Source organism: Gossypium hirsutum, chromosome D12 (genome assembly GCF_007990345.1).
Source record: "Gossypium hirsutum isolate 1008001.06 chromosome D12, Gossypium_hirsutum_v2.1, whole genome shotgun sequence".
In the NCBI taxonomy this organism is placed as follows: Eukaryota; Viridiplantae; Streptophyta; class Magnoliopsida; order Malvales; family Malvaceae; genus Gossypium; species Gossypium hirsutum.
The window spans coordinates 1,220,683-1,245,151 of NC_053448.1; the positions used below are offsets into that span (position 1 = coordinate 1,220,683).

The 24,469-nt window shown below is 31.4% G+C and overlaps 2 protein-coding genes across 2 annotated transcripts; both read left to right on the forward strand.

The window, feature by feature from the left end:
* Positions 1 to 4,966: 4,966 nt before the first annotated feature.
* LOC121224607 (protein SRC2) lies at positions 4,967 to 6,216 on the forward strand. The gene has a single exon (XM_041108123.1). It carries the CDS (start codon positions 5,218 to 5,220, stop codon positions 6,073 to 6,075), a length of 858 nt encoding a protein of 285 aa, XP_040964057.1. The 5' UTR covers positions 4,967 to 5,217; the 3' UTR covers positions 6,076 to 6,216.
* A 2,310-nt stretch (positions 6,217 to 8,526) lies between these two features.
* LOC121224608 (autophagy-related protein 18a) lies at positions 8,527 to 11,570 on the forward strand. The gene is made up of 4 exons (XM_041108124.1): positions 8,527 to 9,528; positions 9,767 to 9,965; positions 10,575 to 10,701; positions 11,298 to 11,570. The coding sequence occupies exons 1-4, from the start codon at positions 8,686 to 8,688 to the stop codon at positions 11,386 to 11,388; spliced, it is 1,260 nt and encodes a 419-aa protein (XP_040964058.1). The 5' UTR covers positions 8,527 to 8,685; the 3' UTR covers positions 11,389 to 11,570.
* The last annotated feature ends 12,899 nt before the right edge of the window (positions 11,571 to 24,469 follow it).

Here is a 24,469-nt window from a genome sequence, read left to right on the forward strand (position 1 = left end):
GGTTTAGGAGATCAAAGAAAGAACCCTAATATGTCGTCGCCGCCGGTTAAACTAGTGGCGATGTCCCAATATCCCTATATTACGTCGATGCTTTGGAAATATTACCAACTTTTTGAATCATATTACTTTTGTCTCATTATCCAATAATTACAGGAATACAATAAAATCTATTATGTAACGCTCAAACATTTTATCACAATGATAAACCCACATAATTATTAGAATATGCATGTGAAATAATTCTTGATAACACATGTTGATCGATTATGTCTCTAATTATATAATCGTTTCATCTAATCCTTTCAACTTAGTTGACATCCACTACTCTACTGCTCAAACCTATAGAGTAGGCGATTCAATAATTCGAACCCACGTCAAACTAATATTTGACGTAAATACCCCTCTTTAGCACAAAGATAAGAGGAGAGGAGTACATATATCAAAAATAGTTCTAATACTTTGCTAAAATACAACCTCTAAACTTCTATTCTAGCAGCTTTCAGCCCTATCCCTCATTCTCATCCCTAGCATGTGAACTTTCATTATTGTACTATTTTACACATTATATAATTTAATTTTTTAAAAAAACACATAAAAAAACATGGATAATTTTTGTTGAGGAATAACTTAATAGGTTAATTTCAATATACTTTAATGTTTCGTTTAGTTACCAGTGGATAAGGGAGAAACTGGGGGCCTGGCAAGAGTCTCGGCCCCCCTAAAATGAAAATTTTTTATTTAAATTCTTTAAAAATTTTAATTAATAAAAGTAAAATTACACTTTAGCCCCTTATAAATATAAAAATTATAAAGATATAGGCTATTAAAATGGTGAAATTACATTTTTGCTATCATAAAAATTACAATTTAATTTCAGCCCCTTAAAAATTTTTCTGGTTTCGCCTCTGCTAGTGGAATAACATTAGGAAAAAAAAAAACTTATTTACTACATATGTATTATAATAATTAGACATAAAATAAAAAATAGTTAATACAAATTTAAGCTTAAAATTAGAAAGATAACTAAAAATTCCTGAACAAAATTAAAACACGAGAATAACTAAATATTACCAATGCGTTAATTTATTACTAACTTATATAGGAAAAAAATAACACTTCAACCAAGGATGGCATAAATGTATATTTTATCATCTACATAGTCTTTTTTGTTGACTTTATTTTCTCATTTATATATGCCATGTAGTGATGGATCTAGCATTGATTACCCAAAAAGTAATAAAGAGCTGCAATCATTATGTATTAAACTATTAGGGGTATAATTTTAATTACCCCAAATCCCTTTCAACAAAAAAAGCCTACATGATGAACTTATTTTTATGTAAATTTGAGGATAAATTTGGTATTTTCATTTAGATTTATGTAAATTTATTTTTAAAATAATTATTATATTTTTTAAAATTACGAGTACAAATAATGTATATGAATTATTTTCATCTGAATTAATCATTACAAAATATATCAAAACTTAAATTAAAAATTAATGATTGGAAATTTTTTTTTTGCAAATTTTTTTTTCTCGGTTTTAAAGAATGGTGAATCTTTAAGGTCCTTTTTTTAGGTTGTAAATGAAAATAAAACATGATGATCAAAAATAAATTTTAAAATTTATAGAAATTTTTGGGTAGGCTTCTTAATATGGAGAAGGGATTGTATGAAACTGTGATTCCACGTCATCCTTATTCTTTTCCAATAAGAGCATGACAAATTAGATTTTTCCTCCCGATTTTTAGTATTTTTAGTTGGATGTGAATTTTTTCAAGAGGAAAATTTTGATTTGTCATGCTCCTATTGGAAAGGAATAGAGATGACGTGGAATCACAGTTTTGTACAATCCTTTCTTCTTAAGAAAGGTTTTTTTTGGTAAACTTTAATAAAATACAAAATTTTTAACCGATTATTTCTATAAACTTCCAATATTTCTAACCAAATATTAAATTTTATTAATACTTTGAACATGTGGTTACAAAATTGTGTTTTCATTATAAATTTGAGTAAATAGTTAATGAATTTTGTAGTTGTTGTAAAATATTGTTATTTAGAACTTTCAGTGTGTTCGGTTACAAAACCGTGTTTTCATTAAGAATTGAAGTAAATAATTTATGATTTTTGTAGTTGTTATAACAAATTATTATTTAGGGAGATACTTTTTTATGTATTATATAAATAAATTTTTGAAACCATTGATGTGGTACGTTGATCGGCGTTGATTGTTATTCACCAGTATTTTTTCACTTTTTCATTAAATGATTAATTGAATATATTTTCCTAATTGGCATCATAACATTAAATCAATATTAATAAAGTTAGTGACAAAATTGGTATTTTCTAAATTAAGTGAATAAAACAAAATTAATACTTAAAAAATTATAGTTTTGGATTATGGAGTTTAGGGTTTTTCTACTGAAACGGCAATGAGCGATGCCCGGTCAGTCCTTATAGGTCCCATCGGATCATTGCTTTCTGAAGTTCTTCGACATTCCCCTTTTACCTTCTCCATCGTCTTATTCTGCGTCATTTTCACCACTCTTTCTCCTAACTTATTATTTTCACAAATAATAATAAAATAACATCAACTCTTTTCAAAGATATCATTGAGCCCTTTATTACATCTTTATTATTCTCGTCATTGTCTTCCAACTTTAACGAGAGTTTGAGTGTTGTCGCTTAAAATACGAGTTTATAAAATTAGAATGTCTTGTCAAATTAAATCGTGCATGGTACAAGATTACCTATTAAGGGGATGTGAGCATTCATGCATGGCACTTGTGGGCTCAAACACATAACCAAGGCAAATACAAGAGGGCTCCCGAATGAACAAATATATATTTAGTGTGGGTTTAGATGGATGCATTTAGTTTACTTTTTGTCCTACTCTACAATATCGCTACAGTATTTATGCATATAACTTGATTTGACCATAATGCTCGATGATTGTTACTCTATTTTTGTCTTAAACTCTCAATATTCAATAACCACATTCAACCTTAATTAAATTTAAAATTAACAAAATCCAGTGTCTCTCAATATTTAAAAACTTCAAACCTCAAACGTAATCACTTGCTTCAGCTAAAACTTTTTTTGCTATCACCTCAATCGAGTTTGTCAGTATGATGTTGGATTATTCAATGAATTCTCTACTAAAATTGATTGCTTGATTTCATTAATAATATCAAACAATTAAATTGGACTGACCTTATGTTAAAAGCATATATAATATGGTAGGAAATCAAGGAATATTCGAAATGGAAACCCTAATGAGATCAATTATATCTGCCTGTATTTTGTTTGTCACGAAAATTTCTAAATCATATTTGTACAAACAAAGATCCAATCATTTTTGTCCATCCACTTCACCTAGGGTTGGATTTTATGCACTTTGTATTTTGCCTAAAATAATAAATAAAAGTTATTCAAAAATTTTGTGTGTACACGTTTTTGTCAACTAAATTAGTATTTAAATTTAATGAGCATGTTAAATAATTATTTGAGTACATATGTTAAAAGTTAAACATTTATTGATTTGGGTATAAAATAAAAGTAATAGGATCTTATTCATATATGAGACTAATATAATTTGAAGAAATAAACAATAAACACGTAAGTGGTGAATGACATGTTTTATCAACAGAACAAAAGTTTTAACCTCAACATTAATAAAATATTATGACACGTTGGCAATTGGCTCTGTCACAACTTAAGTACGACAAATTTGGATTGATTGTAAGCATTTAATATGATAAGAACATCAACCTTGGATGGTTTGAAGCAACGGATAAAATTTGGCAAAAGAACCGAGTCCACCAAACTTGAGAGGGCAGTGACAAAATCATCCTTAAAATCACTTGCAAAAATAAGACAAAAAAATGTGCTATAATTGCAGACAAAAACTTCTAAAAGTGAAAGTAAACAATGGAAAACAAACAAACAAACAATATATATATACACGAGTCCAAAGTGGCTGGTGAAATCATTTATTATTCTGAAATACTCTTAAAATAGAAACAGATTAAGAAGTTGATGAAGAGTTATCCACTTTTCAAGAGAAACTGTTGGTGGCCGGTGGAGTTTTGGTGGCAACAAGCATCATTATCTGTCCATCACAACTTGTTAAGACAACAAAGATAACCACAAAATATATCTGCAAACTAAAAAGAGGAAAGGCACATAGAGTGAACAATGAGAAAAAAGAAAAAAAGAGGGTTGATGGGAGGAAGAAAAAGACGGATGGTAGTCAACCTCCGGACTAGCACAATCGCTAAGCAAAACAAAAGAGAAAAAACAAACGGATTGAAAAAAAAATTTGAAGGCTAATAAATTATAATGTAATAAATATTTAAAAAAATCTATATATATAGGTTTTTCTACACTAATAAGTGTTATAGGTAAATCATAGGGAGAGAATAATATGAAACAATATGCTATATTATTTTCATTCAAATCATGTCACATAAACACATATGATAATTAATTTTTCTATAAATATGATTACATGACATGATTTGAATGAACATGACATATGCTAATGCAACGTAATTATTTAGTATGTTTTTCTTTCTTTTACTTTATATATGATATATGTGTTCATGGTCCTAGTCAGACTTAAGCTCAATTTAAAAAAAGTTTTCAAGATCGAGCTCGGCTCAATCCAGCTTGCTTGAATAAATTTTTTTGTTTAAAAATAATAAAAAATATTTTTATTTAAATTTAATTATAGAAATATATAAATGTTTACATAAGTTTAAATTTTTGAACAGTAAATCTAGGCCAGCTGGACCAACCTAAGATTGAAAAACTAAACCAAGTCTAACCCTGATGAACACGATGGAATGGGACAAATATATTGACTTTTAACTTTCTTATTTTTTTAACCCAGGTCCATAATTGGGCCTCCAAGCCCATTTAACTGTCCAAAATTGGGGCCTTCAACCGGAGAGGCGTTGACCCTTGACTCTAGATCTTATGCAGCTGTCTGTCTGACTTATTCAGACATTGACTTTTCTTGGGATAACAAATTCCACGTTGACTTTCCACTATCAACTAACGAAGCAATCCCCTTGGAAACCAAGAAGTTTCATTTCATCCTCCAACTTCAACTAAGCTCCCTTGTCCGTACCTTCTATATACATATATAGACACACAGTACTTTCACCATCATCATCGCCAACTATTGACATTAAGGGACAATCAGAAACAATAATGGAGCAGAGACCCTTGGAGTTAACTGTAGTTTCCGCAGAAGGTCTCAAAAAGGTGAAACATCTCTCCAAGATGGACGTATACGTCGTCGTTAAAGTCTCAGGAGGAGAGTCGACCACCGAGCAGAAAACGCCGGTGCACAAAGACGGTGGAACCAGTCCCAAGTGGAACCATCCCATGGTGTTTAGCTTCAACGAGTCACTTGCTCAAACAAATACTACTGATCTGGCCATCACTTTTAGGCTCATGTGTTGCCGCACTTTTCGTGGTGACAAAGAGATTGGTGAAGCTCGAGTTCCCATAAAGGAGCTACTCGACGGCGCCGGTAACGGTAACTCTGCTAAGTACACTACGTACCCGGTTAAGAAACCCTCGGGTAAGGCAAAAGGTAAGCTCAACTTTGTGTATAGGTTTGGGGAGAAAGCAGCTAATGCAGTCCCTGCGTATCCATTGGTTATGACGGCAATGAATCCACTGTACCCTCCGTCGCATAATGCAGCTGTGCCGGCTTATCCTACCGTTGGTTATAGTTATCCACCTCTAGGGTTTCAGCAGCTACCAGTTCAAGAAGGGTACAAACCAGCTCCACAACCACCCGCTGGGTATCCTCCTGTGGGGCCTGGATTGTATTCTACACCACCACCGGCAGGGTATCCACAAATGGGACCGGGAAATGGGTACCCGCCGGTTGTTCAGCCGGAGAGAAAGAATGAGAGTGGTGATGGGTTGACATTGGGAGCCGCAGCATTGGTGGGGGGATTGCTTGGTGGGATCTTGCTAGGGGATATGGTGTCTGATGCAGCCGCTAGTTACGAAGCTGGTTGTGATCCATATGCCAACGCTGCTGATTACATTTAAGTTTGCTACCTCCCTGTTTGTAACATTGGTGCTGAAAATATGGTTCATTTGATAAAATGCTGTTGCATTTAAGTTGAGCACCAAAAATAAAAATGTGTTTGTATCAAGGATTTATTAAAACGCGACTCGATTTAACTTTTATATTCGGAGTTTGAGGTTATCCTTGTAATATAATATAATATAATTTTTTATTATTTTATTAAACTATTTGTCGTTCAAATTATAACATATAGTCTTATGATTTTAGCAATTGGGACATGCTGTTGACTTTGGATAATTCAATCGAGGGACGACTAATTACCAAACTTAGCATTTATACAAATTTTTTATTTTAAATTTTTTATATAGTATGTAGCTTTTTTATTAGTATATACTTTATATTTATTTTATCGCTTATACAAATTAATTATTTTAAAATTTTTATTTAAATCATTAAACCGTTAAAATTAATGATATATAATTTTTCCTGTTCACATTATTTATATAATCGAAAAAAAAATTTACAATTGAAATCCACGGTTCAAGGTTGGACCGTAAGGTACTACTCATACACAATCCAAGGTCTGAGCTTTGAAATTTCGCCAAAGGCGGGACGGTTTCCAAAGGGAACACACCTTATTGTAAAACACTGAGCATCCAATGCTCATTCCAAGGAGTTTGATTACCACTGTGCAAGCCATATCTTTGATGATGAGTTGATTCACCTGTTCAGAAAAGTGAATTGATGGGATCCCATTAACCGATGAATGTACGATGTCAGTTTTCAACAGGTCAAAGTCTCCTTCACTATCAAAATTATCATGGCTTCTGTTCGTTCGTCGGGCCGAATTCCAGTACCCAGCAAACAATCTTTTCATGACAAAGGTTTTCCTGTAGTCGAAACTAAATCCATGACCACATCCGGATCACCCTTCATCTCCCTGATGCGAACCTTTTTAGTTTATCAATGTTTTCATGTTCCATCGCCGATATTTTTCTTTAGATAATCTATTCAAATTAACTATTAATTTTTAAATTTAATGTTGTTTTTTTGGTATAGAACAAGGAGAAACAATCACTACACCAATCCATTATCATTTTTGGTCTCCGCAACCCATCCCGATCACATCGCCCCACATCTGACACTTCCACCGGCTCTTCGTTATAAATTTGGACCCCAAAGGGTTGCTAAAGGCGATGTTCGCCATCACAACAGCTAATGCATTGCCTTCCCAATAGGTATGGTGCACTTGTACTTCCCAATTTCGCTTGAGCATTTCCTTTATAGACCGGCATACAACATTCAGTTCAGTTTCATCCCCGCTGCAGCCACCAAGGACCTTCACAGCCGCGAGATTATCGACCTCCAATAAAACCTTTCCTGCTCCCAGTTTCCATGCAACCTTCAATCCGTCGTATACCCCCTATAACTCAACATCAAACACAAAACAACACCCTCGCAACAGCATGTCCCCATTCGGTGTTGCGCGCATCATCTGTATTGACTTAAATTTGTATTCCGTCATCCAAGTTGGTACCTCTACGCTAACATTATTAGTGTGTGTTGATGTGGCACTAATGGCTAACTTTATAGTGGCAAGTGGTAGTCTCTCAATATGAAAATCTTTTAAAAATATAAATTTTTGGACAAGTTGAGGTAGTATAACTACGTATTTTTGGACAAGTTCAATCTTTAAACTTCGTTTTATAGTTGTGGAGTTGCATGAATAATGTGGATGTTATTGTTTGAAAATGATTAAATGTTGAAAATGATTTATAACCGTAAATTTTAATTTAAATATATATATCAGTGTAACATTAAATATCTACTAATTAATTAAATATTATACTCAATTGTATTATTCAAATAAATAAAAATTCTATTATACTAAAAAAAATATTATTGAAGGTTATTTATAATGATAGATTTTAATTTTAATTAATATATAATTATAATATCAATTAAATGGTAATTAATTTAAAATAATATCCAATAATATAATTGTAAAAATAATTTATAAGGATAAATCTTAATTTTAGTATTAAAAACATATTGAGTATAATAAAATGTATTTTCATATATTTAAAAGATTTACAAATTTAATTAATATATATTATTGATAAATGTACCCAAAAAAGAATTTAATCCTATATTTATTTTCGGGTTCCAACAAAATTAAGGATGAATTTGGGTGGATAATTGGGTACAATGCGGTGCGTTTAGTTTACTTTTTATCTCACGTTACAGTATCACTATAATATCTAATTTCACCGCCACCACTATTTTTACACTAACTACAATAAACGGACTCTCGATCCAAACTCACTCTAATCAGAAATCTTCCGTATTTCAGTTTCAAGGAAGTTGGCGTAGCGACGAAGCAAAATTCTCTATTTTATATGGACACGTGTCATCAAGAGAAATTTCTTACTGTTTTTCTATGTTCCCAAACCGGACCATAACCTCAGAAAAGGACACAATTGTCCTTCCCCTTCTTCTTCCAGTAGGACCCCATCGTAATTTGCTCTGTTTTTCTTCCCTATTCCCTTTTGCTCTGCTTGTTTTTAGTTTTTAGTTTTTACCGCCGTCGGCCCCTAGAATCCTCCATAATTGTTTTCTAGATCCCTACAATGGCCACCCTCTCAGCTTATCCTAACACTAACACTAACACTAACACTAACACCAATTTCCTCTCCCCCACCGATCAATCTAATCACGACCGGGAATCTATCCCTCCCATGCAAAATCACCCTTCTGCCGAACCGGACTCCGATGCTAACCCTAATTTTCACTCCCCACTTTTGGACCCGCCCGATTCGGTTCCTCCAGCCGTGGCTCCGTCGTCTCTTCTCCACCTATCCTTCAACCAGGATCATGGCTGCTTTGCCGCCGGCACTGACCATGGCTTCCGAATCTACAATTGCGATCCATTCCGGGAGATCTTTCGCCGAGACTTCGATTGCGGTGGCGGTATCGGGGTTGTTGAGATGCTTTTTCGGTGTAATATTTTGGCTCTTGTTGGTGGTGGACCCGATCCGCAGTACCCGCCTAATAAGGTTATGATCTGGGACGATCACCAAAGCCGGTGCATCAGCGAGCTTTCGTTTCGTTCGGAAGTGAGATCGGTTCGGCTTCGGAGGGACCGAATCATAGTCGTTTTGGAACAGAAAATTTTCGTTTACAATTTTGTGGATTTGAAGCTCCTACACCAGATTGAGACCATCTTGAATCCAAAAGGACTCTGCGCGGTGTCTCAGGGAGCAGGATCATTGGTTTTGGTTTGCCCTGGATTGCAAAAGGGGCAGGTTAGGGTGGAGCATTACGCCTCGAAGAGGACTAAGTTCATCATGGCTCATGATTCGAGAATTGCGTGCTTTGCGCTCTCGCAGGATGGCCAGTTGCTTGCTACCGCTAGCACTAAAGGGACGCTGGTTCGCATTTATAATACCATTGATGGTAGCTTGCTGCAAGAGGTATGTTACTCAATTCTATTAACACCACTCCGTTTTCAGTTCATCATAGGGTCTTTTCTCGCACTCTATGCAGCTGAAAAAATCCACTCTTCCATGGCTTTTTATTGCACTATCATCTGGCACTGTATTAATTTTAATGTGCAGTTGATGTAAGAATTAAACATAATAATATCTCACTTTCGTAGATTACTCCTAAAATGTTTTGATGTTCTGAAAGTTCTCTTGTATTTGAACATAGGTAAGGAGGGGTGCAGATAGAGCTGAAATTTACAGTTTGGCATTCTCTTCAAATGCCCAATGGTTAGCAGTTTCAAGTGACAAAGGCACTGTCCATGTTTTCAGCCTTAAAATTAGTGCCGGATCTCCTGGCACTACCCAATCACGAAGTACATCGGAGCCTGTTGTATCTTCCCATTCATCTCTTTCTTTTATCAAAGGTAAAATGCCCTATTTTTGTCCCATGCATTTGCTCTTCTCATTGTTTTAAACAATGTAATTCTATTTGTGTTTAATCTTCACTGGGTATCTGTGAAATTGACAATTGAACTATTTCATTTTCTTTCCGTAGAATTATTAGATTATGCAAATGCTCAAGCTTCCCTTTACTGAATTATATTAATAGAAGCCATGGAACAAGAACATCCATGTGAATTAGCTTTGATGTCTTCCATTTTTTTTTATATCTGAGGTACTAGTTACTCGTGGCCTGAGAAACAATACAACTTTCGGTTGGATGACAAGTATATCTTCTCAGCAAGTTATCATTCTAATAGCATGAAAGAAAGTTGTGGCTGTTTTAGCTCTAGAAAATAGGCATTTGAGGTTATTGTCTTCAAAAATTTCTTGAGCAACTATGATGAGCATCAAAACTGGTTTTCTGCATATTGGAGACTTAACCAAGTACTTCAGGCAGCAAAGAAACTAGCACTTGAGCAGACCTTAACAAGATTGTGTCTAACATATCTAGAGATTAGTTGTTTGAGAAATTTATTTGTTTTTTGGGGAGTGTACCATGGTAATCATGTAAATATGTTTTCTGCTTGCAGGTGTGTTACCAAAGTACTTCAGTTCAGAATGGTCAGTGGCTCAGTTCCGCCTGGTTGAAGGTTCTCAGTACCTTGTTGCTTTCGGTCACCAAAAGAATACAGTGGTAATTCTTGGCATTGATGGAAGGTAAGAAGGAAAAAAGAAAGACCAATAATGGTATCAAAAGAATTGGTTGGAACCAACCATCAATAATCGGTATAAAATTTTCTATGGTTGCTGTTTAAGTCTAATTTTGATATGCTGATGAATCAATAAACTAACATTTAGGGTAACTTTAGGAAGTATCATGTGACTTAACATGACCTTAACATAGAAGTTGTTGATCCACCACTCTCCAATAGTTATCTGTTTGTCAGAGCATAATTTGTAAAATTTGCTTGGAGTAAATTTTCCTAGGAAATTTCCTTGAAGCATATAGGTGAGATGTCTTCAAAATGTTCCCCTTTGAGGTTGCCAAAACCTCTGATAATATTTATATCGACTTTTCTCTCTCTCCTCCTCTAGCTAGCAATTTTAAAAACGACATGGTCACAAGGTAGTACAAATGCAACCGATAAAATGCCGCATGATATGGGTACACGAATTGTTTTATGTACTTAAAATGCACATGGCATGGGGTTGACTTGCATCCTTTTCCCTGGTCTTGTACATTATTACATTTTTTATGTTAGTTTTTATTAAAGGGGAAAATTTTTATGGGATATATATATAATGGAATGCAGCTTCTACCGATGCCAATTTGATCCGGTGAATGGTGGGGAAATGACTCAGCTGGAATATCACAACTTTCTGAAGCCAGAGGCAGCTTTCTGAAGATTTACATTTATATTTACATATTTACAAATATATGTTTCTCTATTTTATTGGGTCAAATATTTGGCATCTTCCACGGTCCACTTCCTCCTTTCCCAATCTGTAAATATATATTTAAGCATAGTTTTGTAAAGTTCGCAACTGTTCTTAAGAAAAAGTAAATAAATTTCAGCTGTTCATAATTGGATTCCTTTTATTTAAGAGAGATTTGAGGGATTTCATTAGATTTCTAAATTTTCATAAATGATTTGACCTTTTTGTATTAAAATTTTAATAAACACAAATTTCACCTCGAAAATGGTTTTTGAAAATTTCTTTAAATTTCATTTAATTTACGTGGTTCCATGTCAAATTGAATTTTGACATGATATTTGTTTTGCACATTGATCAATCATTGGATGTAATGTGTTGTGTGTTATGCAATATTTTCGTTAGAGTTTTCAATGGGAGTGGCCAAAATGAACGAATTATTTAATGTTTGTGCTTAAATTATAAATATTTTATTTCATATGCATGAAATGAGAATTTTTCTAATTAGGTGACTATTTGTGTAATTATCTTTTTTATTAATTTTAATATATGTTTTTTATATTTTATATTATTATCCACATGTTTTTCTCCTATATATGTATTTTTAATTTTTTAATATCATCATGTTTTATAAATATAATTTTATTTCATAAAATAACAGAATTTTTATTTTAAAGTATTTAACTAACCAAAATAATTATAGAGATTAGAAATTTTATCACATGCGCATGCATCTAAAAATCACAAGTTTAGAATAAAAATATGTGTTTAAAAATATATATAATAGATAATGAAATGTATGACTTGAAATTAATTAATAATAATCATACATAAAATATATACGATATTAAAATTAATATGTATAAAAATAAATAAAATTTTAGTTGAGTGGTAAATTAAAGATTTTACTAATATAATTGGTTAATATTCAAATCTCACCATATACATATTTTTATTATTTTTTAAATAAAAAAAGATTAAAATACTTTTAAATAATATAATCTATTTTAATTACTGAAAAGCATCTTCTTAATTTAACAATTGAGTTGATGACTCTGAGAGAGTAATACCAATATAATAAAACACTTAAATAAATAATATAAATAGATTAATACTTTGAAATGAGAGATTTTAAAATAAATTAAAATTAAAAAAAATTATCCAAACAAAAGTAGAGAGGACTACACAATATTTAAAAAATTTTAAATTATTTCTAATGACTACACACTCCAAAAAAGAAAAATTATTAATATGGTACCTATATTTTTAATTTGTTTGATTTGTTACCTATATTTTTGTTCCATCCAATCTTTTAATACTTCGATCTAACGGTGTTAAATTCGATGTATCTTGACATGTGGACCACTAAAAGGGTGCCACGAGGCATGGTGAATAGGAAAAAAATTAAATGGACATATAAGGTCAAAATCATTTAAAAATAAATTTTTTTAACAAAAAAAAATATTTTTAATTTACACATTTAAACACTAAAAAAGTTATAAACCCAAAATTATTTTCTTTCTTTATCTATCTCTCTCTTTCTTTCTCCACAATAAACCCTAGCCATCGCTGCCAATGCTACTGCCGTTGCCTCTCCCATGTCACAACAAGGTTGGACTAGTGATGTAATGGAATAATTTGGAGGGTGAATTACCCATAAATGTTGGTATTTTGGGGAAATTATAAAATTACAAAATTAAAATAAAATTCAATAAAATAAAACTTAAAAGGTTTTTTTCCTAAAAAAAAGCTTCAAATATGCCACCGATACAAATGAGCTAATGATTAAAATAATCATTTTTATTCATCTCATGTTACATTTTAGTCTCTTATATTTGAAATGTTAAGCTATTGTGTTATAACATTTTAGTCATTGAGTCGTTAATTGTCGTTAATGATGTAACAGTAAGCCAACGTGGCACATTAAATCATCATTTCAAACCAAAATTCTAGGTTAAATTATACAATTGGTTCCTATTTTTTTTTCATTTTGAGCAATTTAATTTTTTTCTTTTATGCTATTTTAATTTTAATTTTTTTCCTTTTTTTATGTTTCTCCCTCTGTTTTCCTCCCTTTTTCATTTCTTTTAACGTAGTTTTTCTATATTTTCCATTTGTTAAAACTAGTCCACAAACTCGCCTCACTCAAAAAAGTTAAATTATTTACAAAAATAAAAGTATAGGGACTAGTTTTAACAAATGAAAAGTATAAAAAAATCACATTAAAAGAAATGGATAATGGAGGAAAAGAGAGAGAGAAGCAGAAGAAAATGAAAAATAAAGAAAAAATTAAATTACTCAAAACAAAAAAAATATGGGGACCGATTATATAAATTATCCTAAAATTTTTGTTTGAAATAATAATTTAACGTGTCATGTCAGCTTACAGTTACACTGTTAACGACTCAGTGACTAAAATATTACAACGCGATAACATAAGTGACTAAAACATAACATTTCAAATATAAATAACTAAAATATAACCTAAAATAAACAAAAATGACTATTTTAATAGTTTATTCGAACAAACAAAAATCTACTACCAACCCAACTTTTTAACTCTTTTCTTCGGGCGTTCATAACTACATTTCATGAGGTAATTTTTTTGTAAAACCTAAAAGTGAAACCCAACCCTTCTCTTGAGTCTTGCCTTCAGATTTTTTACACAACCAAAAATTGTTTATCTTTTACTTACATATTTCTACCAATTTTTCATAATGTAATTTCCCATAAGTTTATTTTAAATATTTTTATTTATGGGTGAATAAAGCTTGATTTGATTTTAAAAAATTAATTTTTTTAAATTTTGAATTAATCGAATCTAGTTATTTGATTTTTTCGAGTCAACTTGAATAAATAATTCGAGTTTCAAGTTCGAGTCGAATTAAATTTTCTAATTTGAATAACAGATTAGTGTAAATACCCTTTTGGTTAATGTCAATTTTGAAAATAAACAAATTAGTCTTTCTCAACAAAAATTACAAATTTTAAAAAAATTTTAAAAAAAATTCTAAAAAATATATAAAAAAAGTTAAAATTTTAAAAATTTTCTAAAATAATAATTTTGGGAACCTAAATAAGTTAATTAATAATTAAAGTTTATCATACTGAAGTAATTTTTTTTTCTTATTTTGTTTTGAAATTTTTTTCAAATATATATGGTTTAAAATTTATATGCTCTAACATTAAATTAATTATATTGTAACAAGATCTTAATTTAACTCAAATAATTTACTCGATTCAACTGTTCTGTGAGGGATGACTTGTGATTTAAATATCTAATAAAAAAATACCATGTGTCCTTTTTCATTTACTTTATTTGTTATATAAATAAGGGGTTTGTTGGCTGAATAAAATAATAGAATTTGGTGCTTTGGTCAAAAGCAGAAGAAAAATGAAGGTTTATATATATATATATATATAAATGACCTTACAATTTTATTAATTATGAAAATTACCTATTTTTTTGTGATACACAAACAATAAAAGTTGGTGGAGTCAAAATGTTTGGTGCCACCAACATGCCACGTTAGCCACTAGAATAAAAAAATTATTTTTTGATGGAATTTTGTAGAATGGCACTACCTGTATAAATACTAAGAAAATATTATTATTTATAAAAATATGGGATTTAAAAATTCCATTTTTTGCCGGAGCTAGTAAATATGGTGCCAAGGCTTTTCTTTTTTTTTTTTTAGTTTTTCGAAATTTAAAAAAAAAATTAGGTGGAGCCATTTAGAATGGCACCACCATTTTATTGTAGGGATTTTTTTTAAATGTGTTTTTTAAAATAATATTTTATTTGGTGGAGTCATATAGAATAGAGCCACTTGTGTACTGTGTATGTTTTTTTTAAATGTATTTTTTAATTTAAAATTTTAAAAATAATATTTTATTTGGTGGAATAATTCTCTTTTGCGTGATCAAATAGCTATATATAACCCCAACCCAATGGCTAATCACTTTAAGTTGGAGAATTTTTTTTGTTAATTATATCATGTTAGAGGATGAAGGGGAGAGAGATGAGGAGTGTTTTTTTTTATGCTTTTATGCTTAATGGTTATTTTCGGTTGCCAGTTATTTATTCAATAATGGGTTCAAATTGGTTATGCAGCCAACATGTAGATTATTTGGGATTCTCTAAGTCAACAAGATGTTTGAAGGTTTTAAGGAATCCCAAATCCAATCGCACGAGTGAGATCATCAATATTAGCAGCATCCGAGCTGCAAGATAATAGCATCGAGAAACTTGCTCCCGTTGCAATGAAACAATTTATTTTTCAATTTGTAAGGCACAATGCTATCGATTTTGAACAAAATAGTTTAATCATGTTTTGTTTGTAAGGCACAATGTTGTCGGTCTTGAACAAAATTGTTTAATTTTTTTTTTAGTATTGAGAAAGTTGCTCGTACTGTAAAATTATATATTGTAAGTTAAATGAAACTATTTTAGAATGTTCAATATCTATTCGAACTCCCTTTACTTGTAGGAGTACATCTTGGATTTGTCGATTATGTTATGGTCGGAGCCCCACTCATGGTGACCTGGTTGAATTGGGAGAAGCTGTAGGTATTATTGCGGGGCAATCCATTGGAGAACCGGGAACGCAACTAACATTAAAAACTTTTCATACCGGCGGAGTATTTACAGGGGGAAATGTAAAATTATATTTTTTTTAAATATAATTTTTGAATTATGTAAATTGATAGTTATTTGAGCCACCCAATAAAATAGTATTTTTTAAATTTATTTAAAAAAATTAAAATAATAAAAACTAAAAAAAATAATAACTATAATAAACTAAAAAGAAGTTAAAAACTAAAAAAAAAATTGGCACACAATAAATAAAATGGTGGTGCCATTCTAATTGGAAACACCCAATAAAATTATAATTTTTTTAAATTTAAAAAACCAAAAGAAAATACCCACATTAAAAAAGTGGTGGATACTTGATGGCTCCACCAAAAAATAGATTTTTTTAAAACCTCCCAATTTTTCATAAATAACAGTATTTCCCTGGTATTTATATATGTGATGTCATTATACATGTTCTATCAAAAAAATTATTATTTTTTATTCCGGTGGCTGACGTGGTATGTTAATGGCGCCAAACTCTTTGGCTCCACCAGCTTTTACTGTTCATTTTAAGTAATTTACGTGTATAATCAAAAAAGTGAGTCATTTTTGTAATTAATCAAAATTGTAGGATCATTTTTATAAAAAACCAAAAATGAAAGAATGAATTTTGGCGAAGTTTGTTGGTCCATTGCAGGGCTAATATATTAAATAAACCTTTCAACTTTTTATTTTATTTTATTTCAATAAATCATTATACTTTTATTATATTCAAATAAATTGTTATACTTTTGAATCCCATGTCATGACCTGATGGTCAAGATGTTCATCGTCCCACATGTGGTCTGGGTTCAAGTCGCGCTAATTGTGTTTGTTGTTTTGGGCTATACTTTGTTCTCATAATTCACAAAAAAAAAATTGTTATACTTTTATAGCATTCGAATCCTTCATGTTCCAAGTATTGAATCCATTGCAATTTTGCTATCACTCTCAACTAATAACCGACGTGCCCCTTTGTCCCATGTTATTCTGACCCCTAAATTACGACCATAACCAAACACCCAATCCTCCTTAAGACCTTTCACCAAACCCTCAACTGTAGCATTACCAAACTTAACATCAACCCCACCATCCGTATTCAATTTAACCCATCCAATTTGAGGTTTTTCCCAACACAGAATTTTGTTGCTGCAAGGTCGCACCCAAATTCATTGACACCTTATCCTAAGACCAACTAGTCATGACAATGTCATTTGTACTCAGATGTTGGTCAACAAATATCGCAAAGTTTCTACCTTTCCACAACCTCCATACAACATTAGCAAACATGAATTTCCACCTTACCCCATTAACTAACAAATTATCCTATTCTTGATATTAACCATAAACCAATGTTCAAAATCAAGGGTAAAGAAACCATTAGACAAACCATCAGGAGCTAACCTTTTCCAAACTGCTCGAGTCTTACCTCAATTGGTATGGACATTGTTGCTAATACAGGAGGACGTGGGGTCGAGTGCACTGAAGTGCATTATCCTCCTATTTATGAGTTGGGGAGGGGTTATTGACAGTTTTAGGCATTATGTCAAAAAGAGCAAATATGATCAAAACCTATAATGAGATTGTTAAAAAAAATGTATATAGTATGATTGATTGTCTATGTTAATTTATATTTTAGTATTACTTAATCTTTCATCGAATTTGTATTTAATTAAGCTTACATGTTTCTTTTCTTAAATTCTTTTCCTTGATAAATTCAATAGATTTTTATATTTAAAATTATTTTAGTTATTTTAATTTCAATTCAAGAATTAAACTTTCACTTGAGATGGAAATCAAAACCGAAGATATATAGTAAATGAAAATATCAAAAAGAGGAATAAATTTAGTTTTACATAATATCAAGTGTTAGGAATTTTTAAAATATAATATAATTTACAATAGCCACTTTTACATAATAATAGCTTAGCTAGATACAATTCAAAAGTTTAATGGCTTATTTGGGTATCAGTTAAAGTTTAAGGACTTATTTAAATGTAATAAAAGTATAAGAGCTTATTTAAATAAAGTGACACAGTTTAAAGGCTTATTTGGATGTAACTATTGAGGCAAGTTTTGGAAGTGGTTGATGGAAGTGCCTACTTCGGTCAATCAACTTGTCTTATTTATTGGCATGTTTGATCAAAATATTCTGATGATTTGCTTGTCTCTTTTTGAAGATTTTGTGTAGCCAATCTTGTGTTTATCATTAGAGAAGAGATTGAATCAAGCAAGATTACTTTTCAAGCATTCTTATGTGATCTACTTACCTTATATGCTGAGATATGTTATCCAATGAGTTACGGGTTAACTTTATGATCTTTTGTATCCTTATATTAAGGATAATTGATTTGATGTGATTTGGGAAGATCAAAATGGATTGAAGCTTACCTTGCGAAGATGGATGTGTGCTCTAAATATGGAAGGCTTGATCAACCTTGATAGTGTCAGATCTGGTGCTCTAAGTGTAATATTTTCATCTATGTACATTTGTAATTTTTTCGAACAGGTTGGTTAATAAAATAACTCATGGATTTCATTAATATACTTTGTATAATGTCATCATGTGGTTTTTGCATGCAAAGCAAAATAGAAGTAAATATTAGCTTACTAGTTGTCCAATGTTTAAACTAATATTAAGCGATATTACGTGGTCAAGTCGTAATATGGAAAGAATGCTTATATTAGTAGATAAACCCAAACATGTCCTTGGTCTAATCGGAAATGAGCAAACTGATTACAATACTAATAAGTCATCTATCAAGTTCAATTGAGGAGATGCCTTGTCTTGGGTATTGGAGCAGATGACTCCCAAAAGATAAAGATATAGATGTGACTGACTGGACTGACAGTACATCGAACTGGACCCAAGAAAAATAGATCTTGAATCCGTTTATGGATTTATTCACTTGTGATGTTCAAAGTGTGACACACCTAAATCGTGAGTGGATGACAGACTATGTATGCGTGACTCGTATACTTTAATGTAAGTAAAAGCCTGAGTTAAAATAGATAAGGAATCGAAAGTTGGTGCGTTCGATATACGACTTCTGCATTATGTAGCATCATTTACAACAGTGGAATTTATAGCCCGAGATACGGGTAAATGATATCCTTTTATTGGTATAACATGGTTGATAAAAAGTAAATGTAGCTACGAGTCGCTCGTCTTTGTGATGAAAGACTTGATTAATATTTGATAGTAATTGATTTTTCATCAAGGAGGATGTAATAATTACCATGAGCTAAAATAGGATCATATTGAGAGAATGGATTTATCCGAAAGAGATTAAGCATATCTTATCAGAGTAACACACTTATGACAAGGTCATTGGACGAGCACTAATCGAGTTGCTTTCATAATGGTATGCCATTGGGGAGAACTCAATCATAATACTATAGTGAAATGATTTCGTGACTTAATGAGTTTATAATTAATAGGCGAAAAGTTGGAACTTAATTATAAATCATTTGAGCCCTAATTGCATATGTCCAATCGGACCCTCCTCTAGCTCGTTGAAACTAGAAATGAATTGCATATTGAATCAAATGAACATAAATGGATAGAAATGGTAAAAATGGAGAAATGAGAAATATTTGGAAATGAATGTGGTTTTCTCCAAAATGAAAATGACTTGGAAATGAATTTATGGTTTTCAAATTAAATGAAATTCAAAAATAGAAATAAATCATTTGGTCATAGTGAATCCGTTGAGTATAGAAATATTAAATATATTTTCTCATAGATTCTTTTATGGTAAAGTCATCATGATTTTAACGAAATTAAAATTCGAATGAGAAAATTATTTAATTGAGAAATTAATTAATTTAAATTAATTTGAGGTGTTTATGTTGAGAAATAGAAAAATAAATATCATATCGGATCGAATTGAATTGAATTGAATCGAATTAAAAAGTATTGGGTTAAAAGTCATGGAGTACTTATAATTGGACTTGATATAAGAGAGATATAAGAGTCCTCATGTTTAAGAGAGGGACAACAAACCTTAGTTTATTGAACTAGGGTTGTCGCGCCCTATACCCCTAGTTAGACTAGGAGTTCATTTTTCTAATTAAAATAAACTTTTATAATTCAACTGGGCTTTCACCTTTTCTTCCTATAAATAGATAGTATCGGTAAGGCTAAAAACAAAACTTTAAGATATTGTTATTCTGCTAAAAAATAGTTAGATTTTATTCTCTAAGTATTAAAAATATTTTTTGAAATAACAATTTTGTCGGTTTCTATTGAGAGAAGTTTTGTTGTCACACTGAAAGTAAACTATTTCTGATTTTATGTTTGATTGGAATCGTTTGAGGCCACACTCGAAGCAGTTTGTGATATGAATAGTGGAGAAGGCCATTCGGTTGAAAGTCAAGAATGGCAATCATCTGTTTAGCCAAAAACACAAGTGTGATTTTAATAAAGGGTTTATTGTTATAAAAATCAGAAACTAGCTCGATTTTCAAATTTTTTATTTTTCGCTGTGCAAAAAAGCCGTTTTCGAACATGATTTTTTCCAACATATAAAGTGTCAAAACCTTTTTTTGAAATCGACCTTTTTTAAGAAAACGAAAACGAAAATAGGAGTCGCCACCAATCCTTTTTTATGAGGTGTGATCTGATCACCTCGTAATTTGATCGTTTTAATAAAATGTTTGATTTATTAAAACAATGATTTTTAGTCTACAAAATTCAAAGAAATGGGTTCGGGAGTCGGTTACACACGAGGAAGGATTAACACCCTCGTGACGCCCAAAATTGATACCTAGTTAATTACTTGATGTCTTAGTGTCGAGAATTGAAAATTTGAAGAGAATTTAAAAAAACATGATCCCACTTTGCAATAATGTTATTTTTAATTAAAATCACTTGAATAAATCAAAACGTGTGTAAAAGGCCTTCTTATCTTTAAGTAACAAAAATGCCGCATCCCGTAAGTTAGGACACGACATCTCAAATCTTCGAAAATAAGCTTGTTCTTTATTTAATTACTATTTAAATCTCATGTATTTTAATTTTAAAAGGGATGTCTGGCTATCTAGGTTCGAGGAGAAAGTCGAACCCCGTAAGTTAGGGCACAACTTCTCGAATCTCCAAATACGGGACACAGCCTTAATTTTAAAATTTCCTTCATTAAACAATAACAAACGTAACATTTGAAACAATGTGTATTTATCTTATTTGGGGTATAGTATAAAAACGAACAATTATATTTAAACATAATGCATGATGTAGTAATTTTAAAATGGGTAGAATATTAAAATGATATATAATAAATAAATAAGGAAATGCTATGATGATGCTAATGTAGTTATAGTAATAATAATATTAATAATCGAATCATAGTAATAATGAAATAAATAAGGTAACGGAAAATGATTAAAAGATAAACAAGCATGACATGAGAATGCTAAAAATAATAAGAGAAATAATAAAATAACAAGAACACACTAAAAAATAAAAATAAAATAATAAATGATAATAATAAACAAAAAAATGTACCAATAAAAGCATGTATACAATCCAATTCTTAAGTATGTATAAAAAAGGAGTAATAAATAAATAAATAGATAATAAAAAAATAATAACAATAAATAGTAAAATAAAATAAATAGATGTTCGATGAAAAGAAAATAAAAAAAGAGAGTAAATATAACAAAAAGTAAAGGAAAAATGAATAAGCAAATAAGCAAATAAATAAATAAAAGAATTAAAATAAATAAAGGACTTAATTGTAACTTAAATTAAATTAAAAGGATAAATTAGGAGAAAATAAATAAATAAAAGACTAAAATGAAAAGCGCGAAAACAAGCGAGGACCAAATGAGAAATTATCCCAATCCTCAGGACACGCGTCCCTTTTCCAGGGATCATCGAACTGAGGACTTAATTGAAAGCGAGGTAAAATTGAACGGTAAAATTTCTAAAAAGAAAAATAGTGAAATTAGGACTAAATCAAAACAACTCAAAAGGCAAAAGGACTAAAGTTGTAAATATCCCTCTGAGAAAAACAACACGCGGATCCTAGGGGTGTTTTGGGTTGGGCCACGGGTCGCGTCAAAACGACGTCGTTTTGGCCTCTATGAGCATCAGTCCAAAACGGTGCTGTTTCACAATGCCTATTTAAACCCAAAATTTTTTAAAAAACCTCATTTCTGCCTTCATTCAAAAAAAAATTGAAACCCTCTTTTTTAAAAAAAAATCGTCCCTTGGTCGGCCTTTGGCTTCGGCGAATCCCCGCAACGGCCACCGATTGCCGGCGACGGGCTCCGCTGTCCTTGGTGGCTGAAAAACACTAACGACCCCCGTTTTGAGTGTTCTGGCTCTTAGAATCCGGGATCTGGGAGCGATTTTCCTCAAAACTCAACCAAAAATGGTAAAATCCAAGAGAATCCCTTCGGTTTCTCCGCTGTTGCACCAAAGAGAGCTGTCCACCATCGGGGACGGTGTCCTTCTCCACTTGCGGCGGTGGGATCCAAAACGATTTGGTAAGTTTTGATTTTGATTTTATGTTTTATGCCTTTTTTAAAATAAAAAAAATAAATAACAGATAAAAATGAAGCAAATCACCTTTGCAAATTTTGTTTTTTGTTTTTTCAATTGCTTTCGCTCTGTGTACATTTATAAAAAAAAATCACATGTTGTTGATGGCTTTTATAGTCGATTTTACACAGTTGTCCTACTGTTTATTTTCCTATTTCATTACTGTTTTGCGTCTGTTCTTGCACGTTGTCTCTGTCCCTTTTTTTGCTCTTTTCTTGCAAGTGGCGGAGTTAACAGAGGGCGATAGGACATGCACCTTTGCCACTTTGGTGTAATAGCGGCAGGGGCAGATCTTGGGACGAGCATGCTTATGTAGCATGAGGAATGACGCAAAGGGGTCTAGGGTTTTTTTGGTTTCTAAAAATGTTTAAGTTGTTGGGCCAACGGACCGTTAGGGTTGTCTTTTATTTTGGGTCATTTGGGCCTATTTTGTAATTGGACTTGTAATTATTTTATTTTTATTTGGTTTGGTTTGGTTTGGGCCCGAGCAAAAATGGCCTATTACATAAAGGTTTGACTGTTGAGGCAAGTTGTTCTGAATAAGTTGAGTGGCACTCGATAGTACCCACTGCAAGCTGCCACTAAGGCAGTGAAGTTACTTTTCATAATTGAATTGGCAATTTAATGAAGGAAAATCTTTGGACTAGTGAATGTGTTGATATGTCGAAGATACTATGGTCTATCTATAGAAATCTATGGTTATTGAAGATTGGATTGGATTCAAGTGAATCAATTCAACCTATGTTATGTGGAGATTTGATCGAGATCGTGCCGTTGATTTTAAGAGACCATATCTTTATTAGATTATGCTTTTATTAGTATATTATGAAATTGCTATTTTTAAGGGGTGGCTTTGTATTTATTTAATTTCTATGTTAGCAAGTCGAAACATATATATGGTTTGTCTAGGTTTAGAATAGAGATTTATTGAGAGCACTTTGTTTAATTCATTCTGGAATTGTTTTGAGAGAGTCCAATTGGATTGAAAACTATTAGAGTTTATAGTCTAAATTCTCAGTGGGAGAATTTAGAGGTGAGTGCTCTAACCTTTAGGTACAAAGGTGATATCTCTATACTTGGGGAACAATAGAGTGTGATTCACTTGTTGTATTTTGGACTAAAGATAGTAGAATTACTCATTGAGCTAGACTCCACAAACATAGGGAAACTGAAATGCGTAAACAAACTTGTGTTATTTGTTATTTTGTTTACACAAATTTCATAGTGCCAAGTCGTAATGACCACTGCAATCAGATACTTCCATTCAACTTTGATAGTTAAAGCAATTAACTATTTTAGGTGGTAATAGTAACAAAAGTATGAGGCCTACCAACAAGTGCTAAGTGCACTCGTAAGACACATTATACCTTTAAAAAGAGAATTATAGTTTGAATATTAAAGATAACATTATTAAGAGGAGCAACTACGAGTCAAGCCTCAAAAAAATCAATATGAGAAATATATTTATCATATTAAAAAAATTATGAAGACTTATTTAGTTAAGTTGAATCACTCATTTAATATATTCACCTAATAAGAAAAAGACACACTAACATGCAATCAAGTATTCCTCAATTATTATACCAGTGAAGGAATAATCCTAAGTTGGCACTAGATTTTTATAATGCAAGATGTTCTGTCTCTAACTCAGTGCCATTCAATTATTCAGCTGGAGGAATTTTTAAGAGAAAAAATCCTGAAGAAATTCGTTTACCTGATGCAAGATTATTACTTTGATAGGATTTTATTTGTATATACATGACTAATATTTTAATAAATAAACTTGATACATAACTTGCCGATTAAGTCTTAACTAGATTGGTACGGGCATTGTTGACAATGCAGGAGGATGTGAGTTCGAGTGTGTTGAAACATATTATCCTTCTATT